The sequence below is a fragment of the Eleutherodactylus coqui genome, chromosome 4 (assembly GCF_035609145.1).
Source record: "Eleutherodactylus coqui strain aEleCoq1 chromosome 4, aEleCoq1.hap1, whole genome shotgun sequence".
Classification (NCBI taxonomy): Eukaryota; Metazoa; Chordata; class Amphibia; order Anura; family Eleutherodactylidae; genus Eleutherodactylus; species Eleutherodactylus coqui.
The window spans coordinates 22722807-22744032 of NC_089840.1; the positions used below are offsets into that span (position 1 = coordinate 22722807).

Sequence of the window (21226 nt, forward strand, 5' to 3'; positions counted from 1 at the left end):
GTATGGTACTGGCAGAAGGGATGGCTTAGGACTAATGATGAGCGAGCATACTCGCTAAGGGCAATTGCTCGAGCGAGCATTGCCCTTAGCGAGTACCTGCCCGCTCAAGACAAAAGGTTCGGGTGTCGGCGGCGGGCAGGGAGCTGTGGGGGAGAGCGGGGAGGAACAGAGGGGAGATCTCTCTCTCCCTCTCTCCCCCCCGCCCCCCCCCCCCTTGCTGACTGCCGCTACTCACTGCTCCCCTGCGCCGGCACCTGTCTTACCTGCTCAAGATTTTGGCAATTTTTTAACCTCATTAACATACCCGTTAAGCACACAGTCTGAGGTAAGACAAGTATAAAACACGAGTTTATTTACTCTTTAGTATATGTAAGTAAAATAGTTAATTAACATATAGGCATTGAGATCACATGGGTAACAAAGTTAAGCATCAATACATCACCGGATATTGTAGCATCACTCCGCAATCGGGGGATCTCCAGGTACGATTGGTAGGAGGAATCCGATTAGTACGCCGATACGTCTATCGACCACAACAAAACGAGTCCCGACTCTTCCCTGAAGATCACTGCTATTTATGCCGTTCTTACACTACGTGGCATATCTGCTTCTGCGCAGTTATGGGTATATACGTCATTCTAATATGGCTATTCAGGTTCTAGACATGCGTAGTAGATGATTGGCAACACAATATATTGAATATTTTGTCCATGAAGTTATCACATCTGTGTTATATTATGAGTCATTCTTGCTGTCTTACCATATATGTCGATAATATTCTGCATTGAGCAGAATATTCAGACAGGTCATTAGTTCATTGAAGTTCTGGTTAACTCATACGGCAACTAGTTATTTGATTACACAATCATCCAGTTCAATCGTATCCCATACGTGTCACAATCGGTCCTTAATCATTCACTATTTGCCGTATGATACCATTAAAACTTTTGGTTTTCTACAGAATACCTTATATGCCATGAAACAATTCCATAGCGATAAAAGTATTACAACTATGGCCAATACCAAAACAGGATGTATTAGCCAATTAAGAGTGGTTTGTGCAGATGATGAATAACCCATAAAGATGTCATACCAATGGTGTGACGTGGCATCAGCAATAGCCGATCCCATCTTTACAATTTTGCCAGCTATTACAGTAGTACTTACAATATGCGTTGCCAAAGATCTATTAAGCAATTTAATATGTTGCTGTACTTCTTCTGTGTCTTCTAACAACTTTTTGAATTTGGTCAAATTTAGATCCCAATTTGACACATTTAAAGGCAGTGGTTGCCAATTGACAGCCACTGTCTTGTCTTGTTCGGGTAATAACACAAAGGTCTCATTTTCCCAAACAAGTGCAGATACGTTTCGCAAGCATCCTGAAAATGGGACAACCATCCCAGGTACAACAGGTTGATTACTTGCCAAACATACCTCCTGTGGGGCTATTTCAACCATCATCTTAAAAGTGAGTGGCAGCACAGTCCATTCACATACATTGATCGTATTTTGTAATAAGCATGGTTCATAAACAGCCGATTGGACCTTGCATATGGTCCCTTCTAATGTATCATCACACAATGATAAATCATGAGTTCTATTTTGGTCATCAATGTAAATCCCGTTAAATCTAGGTACCCAGAAATGCATATCTTCTGGAACACCTATAAGTAAGGGGAGAACTACAAACTTACACATCACATTCTTTTTAGTAACATTGTATATGAATATGGTCCCTTTACATAATATATCATTGCAAACCATTTTCTGCGCCTCCAACTGTATCCAATCAGTCTCAGTTATAGTCTGATTGAACACGGTCCTCCACACTTGCTCATTGCCAGTCATGAGCATAGTTTGAAGTGTGTTCTTTTGTTGTTGCTGATAAATGGTCTGCAAGGTACATATTGACCAATTAACATAGTTAGATATGTTAGAATTTATTTCATATGAAAACCTATTAGATGCATCTTGCAAATCAAGCATTATTGTGTCCACATCCGTTTGCATACTAAAGGGCTGCCATATAGTGGGCATCCAGTTAGCCTGCAATGTGAGCACATCTTTAATACCACTTCCCGCGTTATGCATTCGATTAGCTAAAGTCTCTATATCAAAACCATTAATAGTCCCAGAAAGCGCTCCGTAGCCTCCGAGTAAGGTATCATACCAAGCTCGACGGGAACGCTTGGTAGGACAAGTCCTTGAGGGTGGAAACTGCACGGAGGCTTGTATAACAGTCTTTTGAGCATCTCGTCCCACCAGGCGACAGGTGGATGGAACCCTTTTTATATGTCCAGGATCTATTTTAGAAGCATTAATGTTCACGAATACCAGGAACTGGCCCCACATGGCCCGATTCTCGATCTCCGTTGCATTCCCACACGTAATTACTTCTGTCTCATTTAAGGGAAATGAAAACTGCACTCCCGTATTTGTACAATTCTGAACATATTGTATCACCAGGGAGTAATTGAGATATGGCAACTCTTTTGGTCTCTGACAGCAGGACACTTTCACAAGTGACGTAATGTTTATTTGTCCCGTTGCCTTATGCAGTGCATATGAAGGACGGTAGGTCGAACTTATATGCGATAATGGATTTCCACTCCAGATAGTCCCATCAAAGGTAATATTCACGATATAACATTTCTGGTTGGCTTCACAAGTGAAGTTGTCTTGCTTCCTGGTTCGGGTTGAATTCCTCCAGCCCCACGAATAATCATTCCTTCCGGTGTCATTGACGCGGATCCCTGGCGTCCACGCATCACCTACTGCGAACACCGAACACATGACGCCAAGGATTCCAAAAATGATTATGTGATTCTAGAGAAGGCAAGGAAACAAGCATTATTCCCGCAAATAGCACTTTTCTTGTGGGACATATTCCCATTTCTCTACTCCGGGTCGCATAATAAGCAAAGTTCGATCTTTCCCCACAGCAATAACCTCTGCCGGGGAGGGCGGTCCTTGGTGATTCTGAACCCATATTTTGGCCCCTACATTAGTAACATTAGTTGAGCCAAAACCTTTATCTCCTCTTACAGTAAGTTCAGTGGGGGCCACCCCTTCTTCCACTTGTGTCAGATACACTGGTATTAATAGCAGCTGTGCCATGCGCTCCTTTTTCCCTATTATCAGAGGATCTGTTCCTAAATTTATCATGATTACTTTAATTTCCCCCTGATAATCTGCATCTATGACTCCGCCTAGGACTACTGCACTTCTCAGAGCAAAACTCGATCTAGTGGCTATCTGCCCGAAGTGATTCTCCGGGATCTTGCATCCTATCCCTGTGGGAATAGTACTCACCTTTCCCGGGGCTATCACCACCGTATCAAGAGCGTATAGATCCAATCCTGCAGCGGCAGGAGTGGCTCTATAAGGTGCCTGCACATCTGGATTAATTTTCCAGTATAAGATTGTCTCTACCTTAGCTACATCTATACTGAGATTGGGTGTTAGCATGCGCATTAAGGGTGTCATAGAATCAGTGATGGGCCTGTTGTTGATAATCTGTAAAGCAGCAGTCAGATTATCTCTCCATTGACCATATTTGTCGGTCTCAGTGAGCTTCTTCAGGGTAGATTTTAATAACCCATTCATTCGTTCCACCAGGCCCGCGGCCTGTGGATAGTAGGGCATATGATATACCCATTCTATGTTGTTTTTACTGGCATACTCTTTTACCTGATTTCCGGTAAAATGTGAACCATTGTCTGTCTGGATCTGCAGGGGAGTCCCATAATACTGGGTAATAACTTCCAGAGTACGTAAAGTACTCCATTGTGTTGCTGTTTTACATGGGAATCCCACCATCAGACCTGAGAATGTATCTACTGCTGTACAAATATACTTACATCCTCTGCTCTCAGGGAGGGGCCCTACAAAATCCATCTGCCAAATCTGCGCTGGCAACTGGCCTCTCCCTATGTGTCCCATTACTGTATGAGGCACTTCTCGTTTTTGCACATGTTGACATACTGGACATTGCGCGATTACTTGTTTGATCATGTCCACCGTCAATGGGATACCTCTTTCTTGTGCCCACCTGTAAGTGGCCTTCTCTCCCAAGTGTCCACTTTTTTGGTGAGCCCAAACAGCTGTACCTTGAAGCCATGCTTCCTTTTCCTTGTCAGGTTCTTGTATGGCAACAGAAATCGATGCTGCCGCATCTGCTTGAGAATTAAATAAACGTTCCAATGAGTCAAGAGGGACATGAGCATCAACATGAAACACTGTACTTTTGGTACTCCTAATGAATTCCTCTATGTCTTGCCAAAGCTCTTTCCCCCACAATTCCTTACCATGAATGTTCCAGTCGTTCTTCTTCCATCCCATGATCCAAGTGGCCAAACCATTGGCAACTGACCATGAGTCCGTATACAAATGACATTCTTGCCCTTGTTCCTGCTTCAGAGCTAAGAATACTGCACAAAGTTCTGCATATTGACTACTCTTACCTTCTCCTTCCATGACCAACGTCTTGTCTAATTTCGGATTAAAGGCTACACTTTTCCATCTACGTCTTCCACTGATATACTTGGCCGAACCATCCGTGAACCAAGCATGCTCTTTTTGGGAGTCTGTCAACTCAGAGTAAGGTATTCCCCACTTTACTGGGGATTCCTCCATTTGCGCTACTGGTGTAACCTGACCATCTGGAGGGATATCAGCTATCTTTTCATGCAGGGCAGCTATCCCTCCTTCACCTTTTTTCGCTCTTTCCGAGATGTACCATTTCCACTTAATGATACTCTGCTCCTGGGCATGTCCTATCCGATTGGACTTTGGATTAGATAATACCCAACTCATGATGGGTATTTGCGGCCTTAGAAGGACTATGTGTCCTGTCGTCAATTGTTCAGTATCCACCAGGGCCCAATAACATGCCAACAGCTGTTGCTCCAGTGGAGTGTATTTTTCTCCTGCATCTGGTAATTTCCGATTCCAGAAGCCTAGTGGCACTCTTTTGCCCCCTTGCTTCTGCCACAATGACCAGTTTGCATACATATGCTGAACTGATACATGAAGTTCTATCTCACCATCTTGTAAAGGCCATAAATCTACAGCCTGTTGTATGGCTTCTTTTACTGCCTCAAATGCAACCTGTTGCTCTTCTCCCCACGTGAACTCGTACTTCTTGCGAGTCACCTTGTAAAGAGGAGCAAGAAGCTGCCCCAGATGCGGAATGTGTTGTCTCCAGAATCCAAACAATCCTATGTAGGATTGTGTTTCCTTCTTGTCTTTCGGAGTGGGAAAATTTAAGATTTTCTGCCTTGCCTTAGGGAGAATCTCCCTATGGCCCTTATTCCATTGAATTCCTAAGAATTTCACCGTCTGAGAGGGGCCCTGCACCTTGCTATCATTTATTTCCCATCCTTTTTCTCGCAAATGATGCAACAGTCTGTCCAATTGTTTCTTTACAGATTGTTCATCCGGTCCCTGAATCATTATATCATCGATATAATGTGAAAACTGCATTTCTGATGGTAAATCAAACTCATCCAAATGTTCTGCCACCGTCCGGTGACAGATGGTTGGACTATGTATCCAACCTTGTGGCAATCGAGTGAACGTATATTGACGTCCTTGCCACGTAAAGGCAAACTGATCTTGTGCCTTTTCTTCTATTGGAATTGTGAAGAACGCTTGTGCGATATCAATCACAGCGTACCATTGTCCACTGTGACTTTGAATCTGCTCCACAATTGTAATGGTGTCTGGGACAGCTGCCGTCAAGGGAGGTGTTTGTTTATTCAACTCCCTGTAATCGACAGTCATCCTCCAAGACCCATCACTTTTCTTCACAGGCCATACCGGATTGTTCCATGCTGTGGTTGCAGGCCTCACAACCCCAGCATCGACCAAATCCTTAATGGTTTCTCCTATTTCCTTGTGACCTCCAGGAATTCTGTATTGCTTCATAGCAACCAGTTTTCCTGCAGGAGGGATGTGTACGGGTGGCATTTTGACCTTTCCCACCGTAACTGGACAAGCTTTTATCCCTATTTTCCTTACGCCAAAGGCAAACTTACCATCTTCGAGGTGTAGTGTCAATCCTTTCAGAATATCTATGCCAATGATATATTCCGGAATAGGTACTACTAACACCGTGTATTTACGTAAGGGCAAATTGCCCAATTTCAAAGTTACCTGTGTCTGTACTCCCTCAGTAACTTTTCCTCCCAATCCTGAAATATTAACTTTTGGACCTTTAAACTTTTTGGGATTTCCATAAATCAGAGTAGCCTCCGCCCCTGTATCTACTAAAGCTGGGACCCTTTGGACATTACCCCCTTTCCAATGTATGGCTAGCGGGACATAGGGTCTGTCATCCCGCCTAACCCAAACAGGGGCTTGGCTTGCTACCTATGCGGAATCAGAATCTGATTCCTCCAGGAGCGGAGCAGATGGCTTCAAATGGTCCTGCACTTGGGTAGCTACCATTGCAGCCATCTCCTTCCATGGATAGATCTTTTGAAAGTCCTCCCATTCTAATTTCTTAGGTTCTAAATTAGTGACCTGCTTCTCTCTCTTTTTAGAAGCTTTTGGGGCCACTGAATCTTCCCTTTTATCCACCTTTTTGTTGGATAATACCTTCTGTTTATAAAGACGCCACAAATCACCTGTATCTTTTCCATCAATGGCGTCCTTGGAGACTCCAGCTTTCAGGAGAGCCTGAAACATATCTCTACGAGATACCCTTGGCACTCCTGAATCACCAGTCCCCTGGGAACTAGGATTCCTAGACCTATCACGATCTGTTCGCTTTTCCTCTCTATCCCAGTTTCCCATATCTTGCAATTCCCGCATTCTAGCCACGACCGCAGACATTGGCTCATTAGTCATGGATAGAAGTAGGGTCATCATCACGGCTTTATAAGCCGAAGGTGCAGTCTTAATTAAACGATTTCTAACTCCTGCTGTCAGCCGAGTCTCCAAATAATCTTCCATATGCTCGATGATAATTAATGAGACCCTCATAGCTTCCTCCTTCAACCTTTCAATGCCATCCCTGATAGTGTACCAAGGTTTGTCATTGATTGGAATGTCTGCCTCTGTTGGGAATTTATTAAGAAACCCATTGGTTACTATATTAAACAGGGAAATAGCACTTTCTCCTTGATGATTAGGAAAATATTCTCTAAAATTTCTACTGATTACTGGATCTCTAGTTAGAGTAACAAATCTCATTGCATCTTTTGGATCCAACATTACCCCAGTCGCCCCGTGCTCAAATAGACGGACCAACCATGGTATGTCAGATTCCCCAGGCCTTTGCCTAAATCTACTCAGTATATCATCAACTTCTGACTGAGAAAAATCCTCTAGGGTAAGCCTGGTGCGCCTATGTGGCACCAATTCTTCTTGCACCAACAGTCTCCCATCGGCATCGTACATATAGTTTCCCTGATCGTCATACCTGGGCAACCTTTGCCCATCATGACCTACGATAGGCTGGGTATCGGGTCCATATTCAGTAGTTTCCTTCCTTCTGCTAATGGGCTGGGCACGTTTTAAAGCAGGTGGATCAATTATTGGATTGGGTGGGTCTTCCCAATCCCCCTTATGCCAGTCCTCCTCCCCCGAAGAAGATGAGGAATCCCATAAGTCTCCATCCCACTTATCTGGGTCCCAGTTCACAGAAGCAGAAGCTATAGCTTTCGATACCTTTCGCTTATCAACTTTACCTTTACGCCCCTTATATTTATTCTGAGCAACTTTTACAACAGCCTTTTCTGCAATATTCTGGTAATGTTCTATTTTTTCCTTTATCAGCCTTTGGTTACATTCCAACACCACTCTCTTTCCTTCAGATTCTACTAACTTTTGTTCCGTCTGATTAAGTTTTCTTATTAGTTGGGACTTCTTCTTATGGATATTCCTATAGGCTGAGGCCAATACCCAATTTCTCCTACCCAACTGAACTGCGTCACCTGCCTTGGCAGGGGTCTCCTCGAGTACCTTAACGACATCGAGGGGCTCTGAATCTTTTAGCTTACTATCCCATGATTCTGCAAGCCCACTATGCATCAACTCCTGAGCTAATATATCATAGGGACCCTCGGACCAGCCGGGGATGTCTATTTTCTGAACGATTTTAGTTTTATCTTTCTTGGTTCTTTTTCTAAACATATTGTTGTCTTATTGGCAAAATGCCAATTGGTGAAACTTTTTGCGCAGAGTTCCCCCTTACAGAACTCACAAAATTTTGGCAACTTGCCAATTGGTGAAACTTTGCACAGAGGTCCCCTTTACTGCGAGAAACCACCCTGCAAATTGGCACCAATTTCCCAAGTCCTGTCTCAAAGTTACAGAACTCCGAAAGTTTTGGCAACGTGCCAATTTGGTGAAACTCTGCACAGAGTTCCCCTTTACAAAATTTTGGCAACGTGCCAATCTGGTGAAACTTTGCACAGAGGTCCCCTTTACGGCGAGGCACCACCCTGCAAACTGGCACCGATTTCCCGAGTCCTGCCTCAAAGTTACAGAACTCCGAAAATTTTGGCAACGTGCCAATTTGGTGAAACTCTGCACAGAGTTCCCCTTTACAAAATTTTGGCAACGTGCCAATCTGGTGAAACTTTGCACAGAGGTCCCCTTTACGGCGAGGCACCACCCTGCAAACTGGCACCGATTTCCCGAGTCCTGCCTCAAAGTTACAGAACTCCGAAAATTTTGGCAACGTGCCAATTTGGTGAAACTCTGCACAGAGTTCCCCTTTACAAAATTTTGGCAACGTGCCAATCTGGTGAAACTTTGCACAGAGGTCCCCTTTACGGCGAGGCACCACCCTGCAAACTGGCACCGATTTCCCGAGTCCTGCCTCAAAGTTACAGAACTCTGAAAATTTTGGCAACGTGCCAATTGGTGAAATTTTGCACAGTGGTCCCCTTTACTGCTAGACACCACCGTGCAAACTGGCACCAATCTCCCAAGTCCTGCTTCAAAGTTACAGAACTTATAATATTTTGGCAGTATGCCAATGGGTTCAACAAGGACTACTTACTGCAACTATCAATTTGTATTTACTATTATTACTCTATCACCTATCAAAGCAAAGTTATAACCATTTGAACCCCTTGGCAATGGGCCAAAAATCTAATATGGCGACAGCAACCCCCCCGTGCACTGAGAAGCACTGTCACAATACCAAATTATACAGTAATATAACCTTACCAAAGACAACAATATCCTGCCAGACTACGCCAATTTATGTCTTACCTGCTCAAGATTTTGGCAATTTTTTAACCTCATTAACATACCCGTTAAGCACACAGTCTGAGGTAAGACAAGTATAAAACACGAGTTTATTTACTCTTTAGTATATGTAAGTAAAATAGTTAATTAACATATAGGCATTGAGATCACATGGGTAACAAAGTTAAGCATCAATACATCACCGGATATTGTAGCATCACTCCGCAATCGGGGGATCTCCAGGTACGATTGGTAGGAGGAATCCGATTAGTACGCCGATACGTCTATCGACCACAACAAAACGAGTCCCGACTCTTCCCTGAAGATCACTGCTATTTATGCCGTTCTTACACTACGTGGCATATCTGCTTCTGCGCAGTTATGGGTATATACGTCATTCTAATATGGCTATTCAGGTTCTAGACATGCGTAGTAGATGATTGGCAACACAATATATTGAATATTTTGTCCATGAAGTTATCACATCTGTGTTATATTATGAGTCATTCTTGCTGTCTTACCATATATGTCGATAATATTCTGCATTGAGCAGAATATTCAGACAGGTCATTAGTTCATTGAAGTTCTGGTTAACTCATACGGCAACTAGTTATTTGATTACACAATCATCCAGTTCAATCGTATCCCATACGTGTCACAGCACCCGAACCTTTTGTCTCGAGCGGGCAGGTACTCACTAAGGGCAATGCTCGCTCATCTCTACTTAGGACACCTGTAAGTAGATTGCAAACAGCAGGGTAGCAGCTAAATAGGAACATCTACATAGAAAAAGGAACTGCTGGAGCTTAAACTGGGTGTAAACAGCAGCAAAGCAGCAGCCAATGAGGACCTGGGCTACTTTTGAATATTTTTGCAAAATGCAGGGCAAATATGCTGCAAATGTTTGCAGTGAGTCTATAGGAAAATCTGCACGTGTTACACGAAGACAGAGCTGGTCTTTAACTGTGACTCATATAAAGCTGTTCAGGGGCTGCATGGCTGGAGCTTCAATTCTAGTTCACTGGCCACCTCTGAAGATAGTCTTGATTACTAAGCACTTTCAGAGGTCGCTGCAAATTGCTTGTTACAATTCATATAGGTCTAAGGAACGTCTGTAGCAACTCAGCAAAACTATCGGCTCTTGTTATCTATATTGTACATTTACGAGCGGCACAAAAGTTTGATAGGAGAGAAGTTTCGGTGTTACTGCAGATTCATTTAACAGCAATTTTAAAGAATAGATGGAAACCATTTACCCCGAAAACAAAACAAGCTTAGGCTTCACCTAATGACATGCAGGAGGCTGTATGGTGTAGTTCCATGTGCCGCCACAAGGTGCAGTGTTCTATCCTAAAAGCATAAGGGCACATTTATCTGGCATTTCCTACACGAGTCCCAAGGCAGCTTTATACGGGGCGATTATCAGCTGAATTCTCATGGCAAACAGCTAATTCAGGTGATAATCGTCCTGTGTACACGCGGCCACCAACAAAGCACAAATCGCTCACCTGTCGGAGTCACTTGGTTTTCAGCAAAACTAAAAACCAAACAACTATCGGGCCGTGTAAACAGGAGCTGCTCGATTTTTGATTGCCTCCCGTTTGCTGTGAATGGAGACAGGCAGCCAAAACAACCCCAGCCCAGTCCATCTCCATTCCCTTGAACATATAATAGTCGGACAGTAGTCAGGGGGACGGCTGCTATGCTCTTATGAGCCCGACTGCCGTCCAGTGTAAAGGTGCTCTTAGGCCATGTTCACATCTGCACTCGGACTCTGCTTTCTGAGGTTCCATTGCACATCAGGTATGAAATGCTGGACAAAAAATACCCTGCGTGTAGGACTTTTTTGCCTGGTGAAGTGCTGGATGACCGGGGCCCCCTTATAGTTACAGGGGTCTGTTTTGCACCATTCAGTTCCATCACGAAACAACCCTTTCGACCAGGGGATTCCCCTTTTGTGTTCCCATAATGGGACAGAAAAGCAAAATACCCAAACATGGATGTGAACAGAAACTTAGAGTACTGCTGCTGGGGGAATATGCGCCGATTGTATGAAAATGCATAATTCTGTTAATACATTTGCCGCATCTCGAGCCGTCCGTCTACCACAATCTGAAATCATCAATTTCATCTATGATTTATGCCAATTTGTAGCATAACTGATAGTAAATCTGGTGGGCGCTGGGATGTCATGGCTCCACCTTTACTCAGTCCCATTCACTTTTCAAAAGTCATGAGAAAAAGTTGCAAATTTTGGCACAAATATGCTATGTGCCAAATTTTTTCCACTTTTTGATCCCAGGGCCCTGGCATAAATATTTTGTTAATTTGCCCTAAATATATTTTACAGGCGTTATGCCAACATACAGAACCTCTCCCTGAATGCGTAACTTGTGTCGGAGAGCTGATTCCCCGATTCCTGCTCTTGGTACGACCACCAAATCAGATGATGTTTCTGGGATAAGCCTTGGCTAATAATACACTTCGGCTGCTGCTATCAATGCATGGGAAATGTACATGAACGCCCATTCAGGATGGCAGAAGGTCCACCAGAATGGGAGCCACTTGTACTCAGTGACTCTCCTTTCTGTGTCATAGAGGGAGAAGCCTGCTCTTTAACCCTTTCCAATCCACTGTCTGACGTCCGAAGACATTATGATTTAAGGCTGTACAGCTCCGATGTAGGAAGACGTCCGTCAGGGTTCTCTTACTGTATATTGCCAGCCTCTCTGCTGTCGGAGCCTATCCAACGTGTCGCCTCATGCAGTACTGGCTTTAGCCAGCAGATAGCACCCTTGTATAACGGCAGAAAAAGGGTAATCCCCTTAGGAAAACTAGGATACAAATTGGAGTGGAAAGGGTTAATGTTTATATGTCCTTGTGGAACATATGAACAAGGGGTTGTGCTCTTGATACGACCTCATTAAAAGAGATTTGGGGGATCTATTTACAGTACGTATTATACTTTAGTATAATTTATAGTGCATTTTTTTTACACAATTTGCAACATAATTTTGACATACAAATGACCCTCCATCTTCCATTACTTTAGGGCCAGGAGATCTAGGACCACATGGAGCCCTTCTCTTTGAAGATGCTATTTTTTGACTCGCAGACCCTATCAGTTATAGGATAACTCCCTCTGGTCACAGCCACTAATTTCTACTCCCAGATCATTACTGTGCAGATCTTAAAACGGATGTAAAGCTCAGATGACCGCACAAATACACTTCTTCTAAAGGGTTTACACATGAGGAAAAAAGGCCCTCTTTACGTGCGAGTCTTTGAAGTCGGGATTACCATTGCTTTAATGGTTACATCCTATAAGTGGAAGAAGTAATTACAGCTTTCCAAACTCTGTCTTCTGTGTACATAAAATGCAAATGAGTTGCAGACATACATGGACAAAGAAGAGATTTAAGGATGCTATATCAGATAGTTGCTGTTGCCACGAGCTCATTATATGTATCATGGAAGATTTCTGAATTCTGTTGGTAACCAATCTCACAAGGTTATGATGTATCTATAAGTTAAATTAAATAGACTTGTCTCTGGGATTTTACACTGATGTTTAGGATATGCCATCATTGTGTGATTGTGCCCCCCCCTCCCCCCCAACCCCTACCACCACCATGATTAGTGCAACAGAGGGGCATTGCTGAGGACCAGGGCCTCCATTAATGCAGGAACTGACACAGCACTGTACAAACATGTGGCTTATTCTGGTACTGCAGCTGAGCCCATTCAAGTGAGTGAACTTGAATTGGAGTACCAGGCACATCAACAGAGGTGGCACCCCGACAAATCATATGCTGATGGTATAAAGGTGGTCATATATCTTGGATCGTGTTGAGTGAACCAATACAGTCTAACCCCTGGCGTAACTGTAGGGAATGCAGGGGATGCAGTTGCACACAGGCCCAGGAGCCCCATATATGGAACCCAGTACTATGAATAAAGCATTATAGTTGGGGGCCCTGTTACAGATTTTGCATTGGGACCTATGAGCTTCAAGTTGCGCCTCTGCGTTAAGGGTTTAAGAGATGTTGGGGGGCCCCCCAAGATAAACTCTTGCACCCGGCCCATGAGCCTTTAGCTACGACCCTGAGTCCAACCCTGTTTTGGGCAGAACGTTGCTGAAAATTCCGTTTGGCATCAACCTGAAACAGAAACGAGAACCTGTGTAAATGGGGAATGTGCTGTGAACAGCAATGAACCAGTATGAAGAATGAATGAATGAACAATTGTTTGGCCCTCATACAACCTGAATCAACTTGTGTGCTTCTGGTTCGTCGTTCAGTTTCAGATAGCAGAAAAATCATCACCGGCTTGTGCACTTACCATGCAGTTTAATCACTGACCTTCAGTGTTCCACATAGGAATGTGCAAGTAAGAAAGATGGAGCAATACCTCCGCAGCGCCACCTATTAGATGGCAGCATTCCTGCAAGTCAATGTTAGACTCTTTATACAAGCCTCATAAGAATGATTGGGAATTGAAAACCAAACCATAATACCATACACAGACAGCTGTTTGGGGGGTTTTGCGCCTAATCAATATGCAGTTGTTTTCTGGCTTTGCTAGTGAGAGGTATATGATGTGGGTTGGGAAGGGTATCTTTTCTCCTTAAAGAAACCACCTAGAAGGTGACGGAGGAGACTTATAAGGCCATGCATGCTCCTCTGGGGAATATATGCAAATAAGGAAGAAGGAACAATACCTCTGCAGCGCCACCTATTGGATGAGAGCCTTCCTGCAAGTCATTGTTAGACTCTTTATACAAGCCTTATAACAATGACTGGGAATTGAAGGAATATGAAATACTGAACAATATTCTCCTTCAGTGTAAAATAGGCATACCTTTCCCCTTACAAGTGCTAATTCAGAGTCTGCAGGAGGCTTCTCACTGCATTGAAAACCTTTGCAATTTGCCATTGACAACCTTTGACCGGTTTATTGACTCACTAACTACAATCATAGAGAAAATCTTTGACCTGAACAGAGAAAAATATATTTGCTAACATATCTTCTATGGATTCTGAAGTCACATTGGGTCAAGCGATCAGGGTTTATAAATACATTTTATACCAAAGCAGTCAATGATGACTCAATCAATAGTCCTATCAGTCGGGGTTACAAAGTTTACAAAGTACTGAATAACTAATCGCGTGATGAGGAATGAATCATATTCATGTTCCCACTCTGGAATTAATATTTAGCTATAATGGATATAACATCACGTTTCTGAAATGTGCAAAGAAAATACAATTTCTATATAATCTTTATAACATAAAAACACCTTATTGTTGCCCTGATCCATTCTCATCTTGACTTATGCAACTCACTACTGATCGGGCTTCTCCTCACTAGACTTTCCCCTCTCCCATCCATCCTGAATGCAGCAGCCAGGCTCATTTTTTTTGTCCAGCTGCTGCACTCATGCCTCCCCCCTGTGCCAGTCACCACACCGATGCCGCTATCCTGTGTCAATCTCTACACCAATGCCCCCATCCTGTGCCAGTCACTACACTGTCAACTATAGAATACAATATAAACTCCTCACTCTCATCCATGAAGCTCTCCATAGTGCTGCAGCATCCTATATCTCCTACCTCATCTTTGTCCACCACCCTACCCATGCTCTCCATTCAGCTAATGATCTCAGGCTAAGGCCGGTCTCACACAAATTAGTTGGGTTTCACATACGGGAGCCCGCAGCAGAATCTGTCTCTGACTCCGCCCGGTGACCCCGCGTAACTTCTTTTCCTGCTCACCGTTGGTCATGCACATAGAATTAAAAAAAAAAATATTTGTATTTCCCAAGCCGTCACTAGGCGATGACGTGGGTACCCATGGCCTAATATCAATTGAGGAATGGCTGCGGATCGGATAGCCTCCATTGACTTCAATGGAGGCCATCCACAGCCAAATTGAGCATGCTGCGATTTTTCCTCCGCTCACGGGGATCGCAATTCGTTTCCGCGAGTGTGAAGGAAAAAGCGAAATGATATACCTTTCAATGCATGCCATTTGCTGTGGATCCTCCGTGTGGATGCCAACCTTGGATTCCACAATGGAAATCAGGTCATGTGAAACCGGCCCAACATCCTCCATCATACAAACCTCCCATCTCCAAGATTGTAAGCTGTTGTGCCCCCTCTATTTCCTCATAGACTGCAAGCTCTTGTGTCACCCCAACCTCCTCATAGACTGTAAGCTCTTGTGAACAGGGTATGTTTCCCTATTGCATAATACTATATATAAATGAGTTTGCCGGTATGTGTTCCCTCTGATTTGTGCCGAATATGTTGGTGCTACAGAAATAAAGATTCTTCTTATTAAACTACAATCTAAAAATAAATATTACTTAGCGCAAGACCTTCTCCTGGAGGAATCCCGAGGGGGATCTTTACACTTCTTTGAAATGAGGTTGAATTATGGGATAGCCTCTGCCTGAGACGAGCAGCTGAGACAGCAATAGAAGATGAAAGTTTGGGAGCTTCATGATCCAAACGGAAACACAGCTGCTCCAGCTGGCCGTCTCAGATCTTAGCAGTCCAACAATGATGGAGAAGGCGATAATGTGCTTTGCCCCTCAGTCTGAAGAATGTGTACATGAGACCTTTCCCAGAATAGATAGATACGTTAGCGAAGGCCTGAATGTGGCCTTACACAACAAAGCATTACCCTAAACTCCTGTGGAGAAATGGGCCAAGTATCTCCAGTGTCTACTGTTATGACAATGTTGTAAAATTCAGCCATGTCCGCAACCTGAATGACAAGTGTGGAGGTTCATCTTTTAGTGCATAAACTTTATACTATACGGAAACTAATGTCCTGAGAATAAAGCGCCCCTTGTTGTATTGGAAGTCAATGAAATGGTTTTTTTGATCTTACATACAAGAGTCATTTACATTTATTTTGAATTCAAAATCTGTAACAGCCCCCCCCCCCCCATCCTGTCCACCCACCTCGCCCAATTATCACTGGGCATTTATAGTGCTGGTTGACTCTTATGGGGTAGAATGATCTTTCGGCCTCCCTTAGGCATCTGTAAGAGATTAAAAGAGGGTACAGTGGTCTCTAAATGAAAAGGGGGTGGGAGAGAGAGAGGAAAGAGAAGAGAGGAAAAAGGGATGTTAGAGAGAGAAAGGAAAGAGTAGTAAGAGAAAGAAGAGAGGAGCGAGAGAAAGGAGAGAGGAGCAAAAGAAAGGAGAGAGGAGCGAGAGAAAGGAGAAAGAGAGAGAGAAAGGGGAGAGGAGAGAGAGAAAGGAAAGAGGAGTAAGAGAAAAAAGAGAGAAGCAAGAAAAAGGAGAGAGGAGCCAAAGAAAGGAGAGAGGAGCGAGATAAAGGAGAGAGGAGCAAGAGAAAGGAGAGAGGAGCAAGAGAAAGGAGAGAGGAGCAAGAGAAAGGAGAGAGGAGCAAGAGAAAGGAGAAAGGAGCAAGAGAAAGGAGAGAGGAGCAAAAGAAAGGAGAGAGGAGCAAAAGAAAGGAGAGAGGAGCAAGAGAAAGGAGAGAGGGGCAAGAGAAAGGAGAAAGAGAAAGGGGAGAGGAGAGAGAGAAAGGAAAGAGGAGTAAGAGAAAAAAGAGAGGAGCGAGAAAAAGGAGAGAGGAGCAAAAGAAAGAAGAGAGGAGCGAGAGAAAGGAGAGAGGAGCGAGAGAGAGAGAGAGAGAGAGAGAAAGGGAAGAGGAGCAAGAGAAAGAGGAGAGGAGCAAGAGAAAGGAGAGAGGAGTGAGAGAAAGGAGAGAGGGGCAAGAGAAAGAAGAGAGGAGTGAGAGAAAGGAGAAAGAGAGAGAAAGGGGAGAGGAGAGAGAGAGAAGAGTGAAAGAAAGGTGAGAGCGGAGAGAGAGAGAAAGGAGAGAAGAGAGAGAGAGAAAGGGAAGAGGAGTGAGAAAGGAGAGAAAGAGAAAGGAGAGACAAGAATAAAAGGAGAGAGGAAAGAAAGGGAAAAGAGCAAGGAAAAATAGAAAGGAGAGAGGAGAGAGATGAGGGAAGAGAGAGAGGAGAGAGCAATAGGAGAGAGAGAGGAGAGAGCAATAGGAGAGAGGAGAGAGATAGAGAAGATAGAGAGGAAAGAGATAGGATAGGGAATAGAGAGAGAAGAGAGAGGGAAGAGAGAGAAAAGAGAAATAGGAGAGAGAGACTGAGTAGAGAGAGATCTGAGTAGTAGAGAGTAGAGAGATATTGGCGTTTACGCATGCTCATGAAGAGGGAGTAAAGCAATAAATGGAGCATTGTGTGCTAAGAGTCCTTTCACACAGAATGGAAAATGCCCTCCTGCGGAACATTCAACCGCAAAATCTGCACTTCTAACATACAGATTTGGGGGCAAAATTGAAAATAGCAGAATCCTGCTGATAATTCCACATTAATATCGGATGTTGGTGCGAAATATAATGCTGTTGTGGTATATTCCATCCCATGTGAAAGTCCCTAAAGGTGACAGAGCGCAACAGAAAAAAGGCTCCCACCCGCTCTTCAGATAAGTCTAGGAGAGCAGAATCCTGCTTGAAGAAGTAAGATGGTACCGGGCAAGGACTTCTAGAACATAGTGAGACTGTTAATTGTAGACCTTGCTTCGCCCCCTCCCGCTGAGAAGTCTATCATCCAGGCGGGCAACTTGGTTGGGTGAGACACATAGAGTCTGGTTTTGTGTTATTAAAGCATCGAGAAAAAGATTTGGCTCAGCGCTGCTTATTTTCCAATCAACAGAAAAAGAGTAGGAACACAACTTTCATGACCTTGAACAGGGATTGCTCGGTGGGAGTTCATTTTCGGATGTGTATACTGTGATAGACATGTTCTGCACTCCAGTAAATATATGTGTCTCTATAGTTTTTGGAGCAAGACCAGCCATTTCCGGGGGCACAGTTTTCTGTCTCTACCACAATGTACCCTCTCCATGTAACAAACATTGTAAAATGGGCTATAAAATGTGTTTATACTCGGAGAGGATGCCAGCCATGTGTTTACATTCCTGTGGCGTTCAGTGTTGATAGTGTTAGGAATTCCTTTTTGCACTGATTAGGTCAAAGTCTCTAATGATTAACAGATAATAAAACAAAAGACAATGAAGGGACAGATGATGGAGAGGAGTTCTGTAGACCTATCTAGGTAATACCAAATAAAATACTGGGTTGTGTGCTCTCCGTAGGAGACACTCACAAAACTTCAGGTGGCCAAATTTGGGACATTTATGACCCGAGGCTTTCATATGTTTACCGATTCCCTCATTTACCACCAATGACTTTCAGTCACAGAAGTGAGAGAAGCAATAATGCACAACACAGTGTTGTATACAAAAAGAACACAATTCCACATACAAACCTAATATATATATATATATATATATATATATATATATATATATATATATATATATATATAATTGCATTGAGACTTGAAAACTGAAAAGTTGTGTGACGGTTCTTGTAGTAGCTTTTGTATCTGGCCATGTAAATGAGCAAAAAGAACAACTGGATAGTTTAGACTTAGGATATCTCAATACAGGCTCAGTGTTAGCACCCTACAAGCCTGGGCAGATGCCGAGGGCAACTGAGCCAGGGAGTTGGGGGCACTCCTCCTGTGCCTGACCTGAGTCAGGGAGTTGGGGGCACTCCACCTGTGCCTGACCTGAGTCAGGGAGTTGGGGGCACTCCTCCTGTGTCTGACCTGAGTCAGGTAGTTGGGGGCACTCCACCTGTGCCTGACCTGAGTCAGGGAGTTGGGGGCACTCCACCTGTGCCTGACCTGAGTCAGGGAGTTGGGGGCACTCCTCCTGTGTCTGACCTGAGTCAGGGAGTTGGGGGTACTCCACCTGTGCCTGACCTGAGTCAGGTAGTTGGGGGCACTCCTCCTGTGCCTGACCTGAGTCAGGGAGATGGGGGCACTCCGCCTGGCCTGAGCCAGGGGGGTATAGCAGTCGGGCCCCCTGTCTGATTTTAATTTGAAGAGTTATACATTTAAAAAAAATGTTGACATTCACCTGCAGTCAATTTCCGGCTTAGCGATTATGCGATTGTCAAATGATCGCACAAAGCAGAAGTGAGTGGTGGACATCCCACTCATTAGAGCTGCCAGGGAAAGATGGGGGTGAGCATGGACTGTTTGATTTTTTAATTAAATACAAAGGGATATTGGGAGCATGAGTTCTGAAGAGGTGGTGGGCAATTGGGGGCATTATTACAAAACGGAGGCATTTTTTTCTGAAAAGGGGGCATTATTTCTAAAAGGGAGTATTAGTGAATGAGGACAAAAGGAGCAATATTACTGATTGAGTGGGAACATAAGGCGTTATTGCTAAATGGGGGCCACTCTTACTATGTGAGGATCATTATAAGCAACATTTACTATGTGGGGCCTACAGGGGGCAAACAAATGAGACAGTACTACTGTTTGGGGTACCATAGGTGGCATTACTACTATATTTGGTACCATAGAATGTGAGATTGTGTAAAGGTGTATATTATGTAGAGAGGGTGATGAAAAAGCCAGGAGACAGAGACAAGTTGTGGCCAGGAGAAGTTGGCATGGCGGTCTGAGCCAGATACAGAAGAATAGAGAAAATGAACGACTCCGGTCAGAGAGGACATCATCTGTGATCGCTAGATATAACGGTACTAGAGATGAGCGAGCATACTCGATAAGGCAAACTAATCGAGCGAGTAGTGCCTTATTCGAGTACCTGCCCACTCGTCTCTAAAGATTCGGGTGCCGGCGGGGGGCGGGGAGCAGCGGGCAGTTGGCGGGGAGCGGCGGGGGAGAGCAGGGAGGAACGGAGGGGAGATCTCTCTCTCCCTCTCCCCCCCCCCCCCCGTTCCCCCAACTCACCTGTCACCCGCGCCGCCACCGGAATCTTTAGAGACGAGCGGGCAGGTACTTGAATAAGGCAGTACTTGCTCAAGTAGTTTGCCTTATCGAGTATGCTCCCTCATCTCTAAACGGTACTTTAATCACGTATACAGTCTGTAGAGTTGGCATCTCATGTTATATGGTCACTGTATGCCCTGCTGCAGGTTTACTGCCTCATGAGTCATGACACACTGCAAATGAGCCTACAGAGACTCTGTCTCCCAAGAGCCGACACAAACTTGGGGCCAGCCCTGACTCAATAGAATTTTTAACTACTTCACAAAAGTTAACGAACACAGTTATGCTTTTAAAAACATTTTTCATCCATATTGATTGATAAAACCCATATTTAGGAATGCAAAATAGATGCAACTTGAGCCTAAGGGCTTAGTCACACGGGCGTTTATTGCCGCGATTTGCGCATGCGCAGCGCTCCGGCGACTTTTTAAAACCATTGCTTTGCAATGGTATCGGACACATGAGCGCTTTTTATGCGCTCGTCCGATAAATTAGAGAACAGAAATCGCAGATCGCACCTATCTGCGATCTGCGATTCCTGTTCTCTTCTCTATATGCGCTCAACGGGGCCGGCGGCAGCAGCGCCGACCCCATTGAGAACATATAGAAGACAAATCATTCTTCTCTGCCACAGCTGGAACAGCTGTGGCAGAGAAGAACGATGTTTGCCCATTGAATTCAATGGAGCGGCAATACAGCCGCTCCATTGAAAGCAATGGGCTGCGGCGTGCGCGGGGTTAATTGTCGGGAAGGGGTTAAATATATAACCCCTTACCTGCAATGCATCCTTAAATGTGAAAAAATAAAAAAAAAGGATGTTCTCACCTGCTCCCGGCAGCTGGAGATCCCGGCGGTCGGCCTGCAGTGGGTGTGAAGGAGGTGTGACTCAGGCTTGCCCCTGATTGGCTCAGCCTGAGCCAATCAGAGGCTGAGCTCAGTCACACCCATTCATGAATTCATGAATGGGTGTGACTGAGCTCAGCCTCTGATTGGCTCAGGCTGAGCCAATCAGGGGCAAGCCTGAGTCACACCTCCTTCACACCCACTGCAGGCCGACCGCCGGGATCTCCAGCTGCCGGGAGCAGGTGAGAACATCCTTTTTTTTTATTTTTTCACATTTAAGGATGCATTGCAGGTAAGGGGTTATAT

General features: G+C 44.3%; 2 protein-coding genes across 3 annotated transcripts in view; both read right to left on the minus strand.

Moving 5' to 3' along the window:
* ROBO1 (roundabout guidance receptor 1) overlaps positions 1-21226 on the minus strand; it is a 434821-nt gene that overhangs the window by 212955 nt on the left and 200640 nt on the right. The gene's annotated exons all lie outside the window — the stretch shown is intronic.
* LOC136625142 (uncharacterized) lies at positions 347-9856 on the minus strand. 2 transcript variants are annotated; one of them, XM_066599138.1, is made up of 2 exons: positions 9411-9856; positions 347-2829 (listed from the first exon to the last, which is right to left on the minus strand). In XM_066599138.1, the coding sequence occupies exons 1-2, from the start codon at positions 9423-9425 to the stop codon at positions 919-921; spliced, it is 1926 nt and encodes a 641-aa protein (XP_066455235.1). In that variant the 5' UTR covers positions 9426-9856; the 3' UTR covers positions 347-918. The 2 variants fall into 2 exon arrangements, with proteins under 2 accessions (XP_066455235.1, XP_066455236.1); XM_066599139.1 differs by having other exon boundaries at positions 347-4178.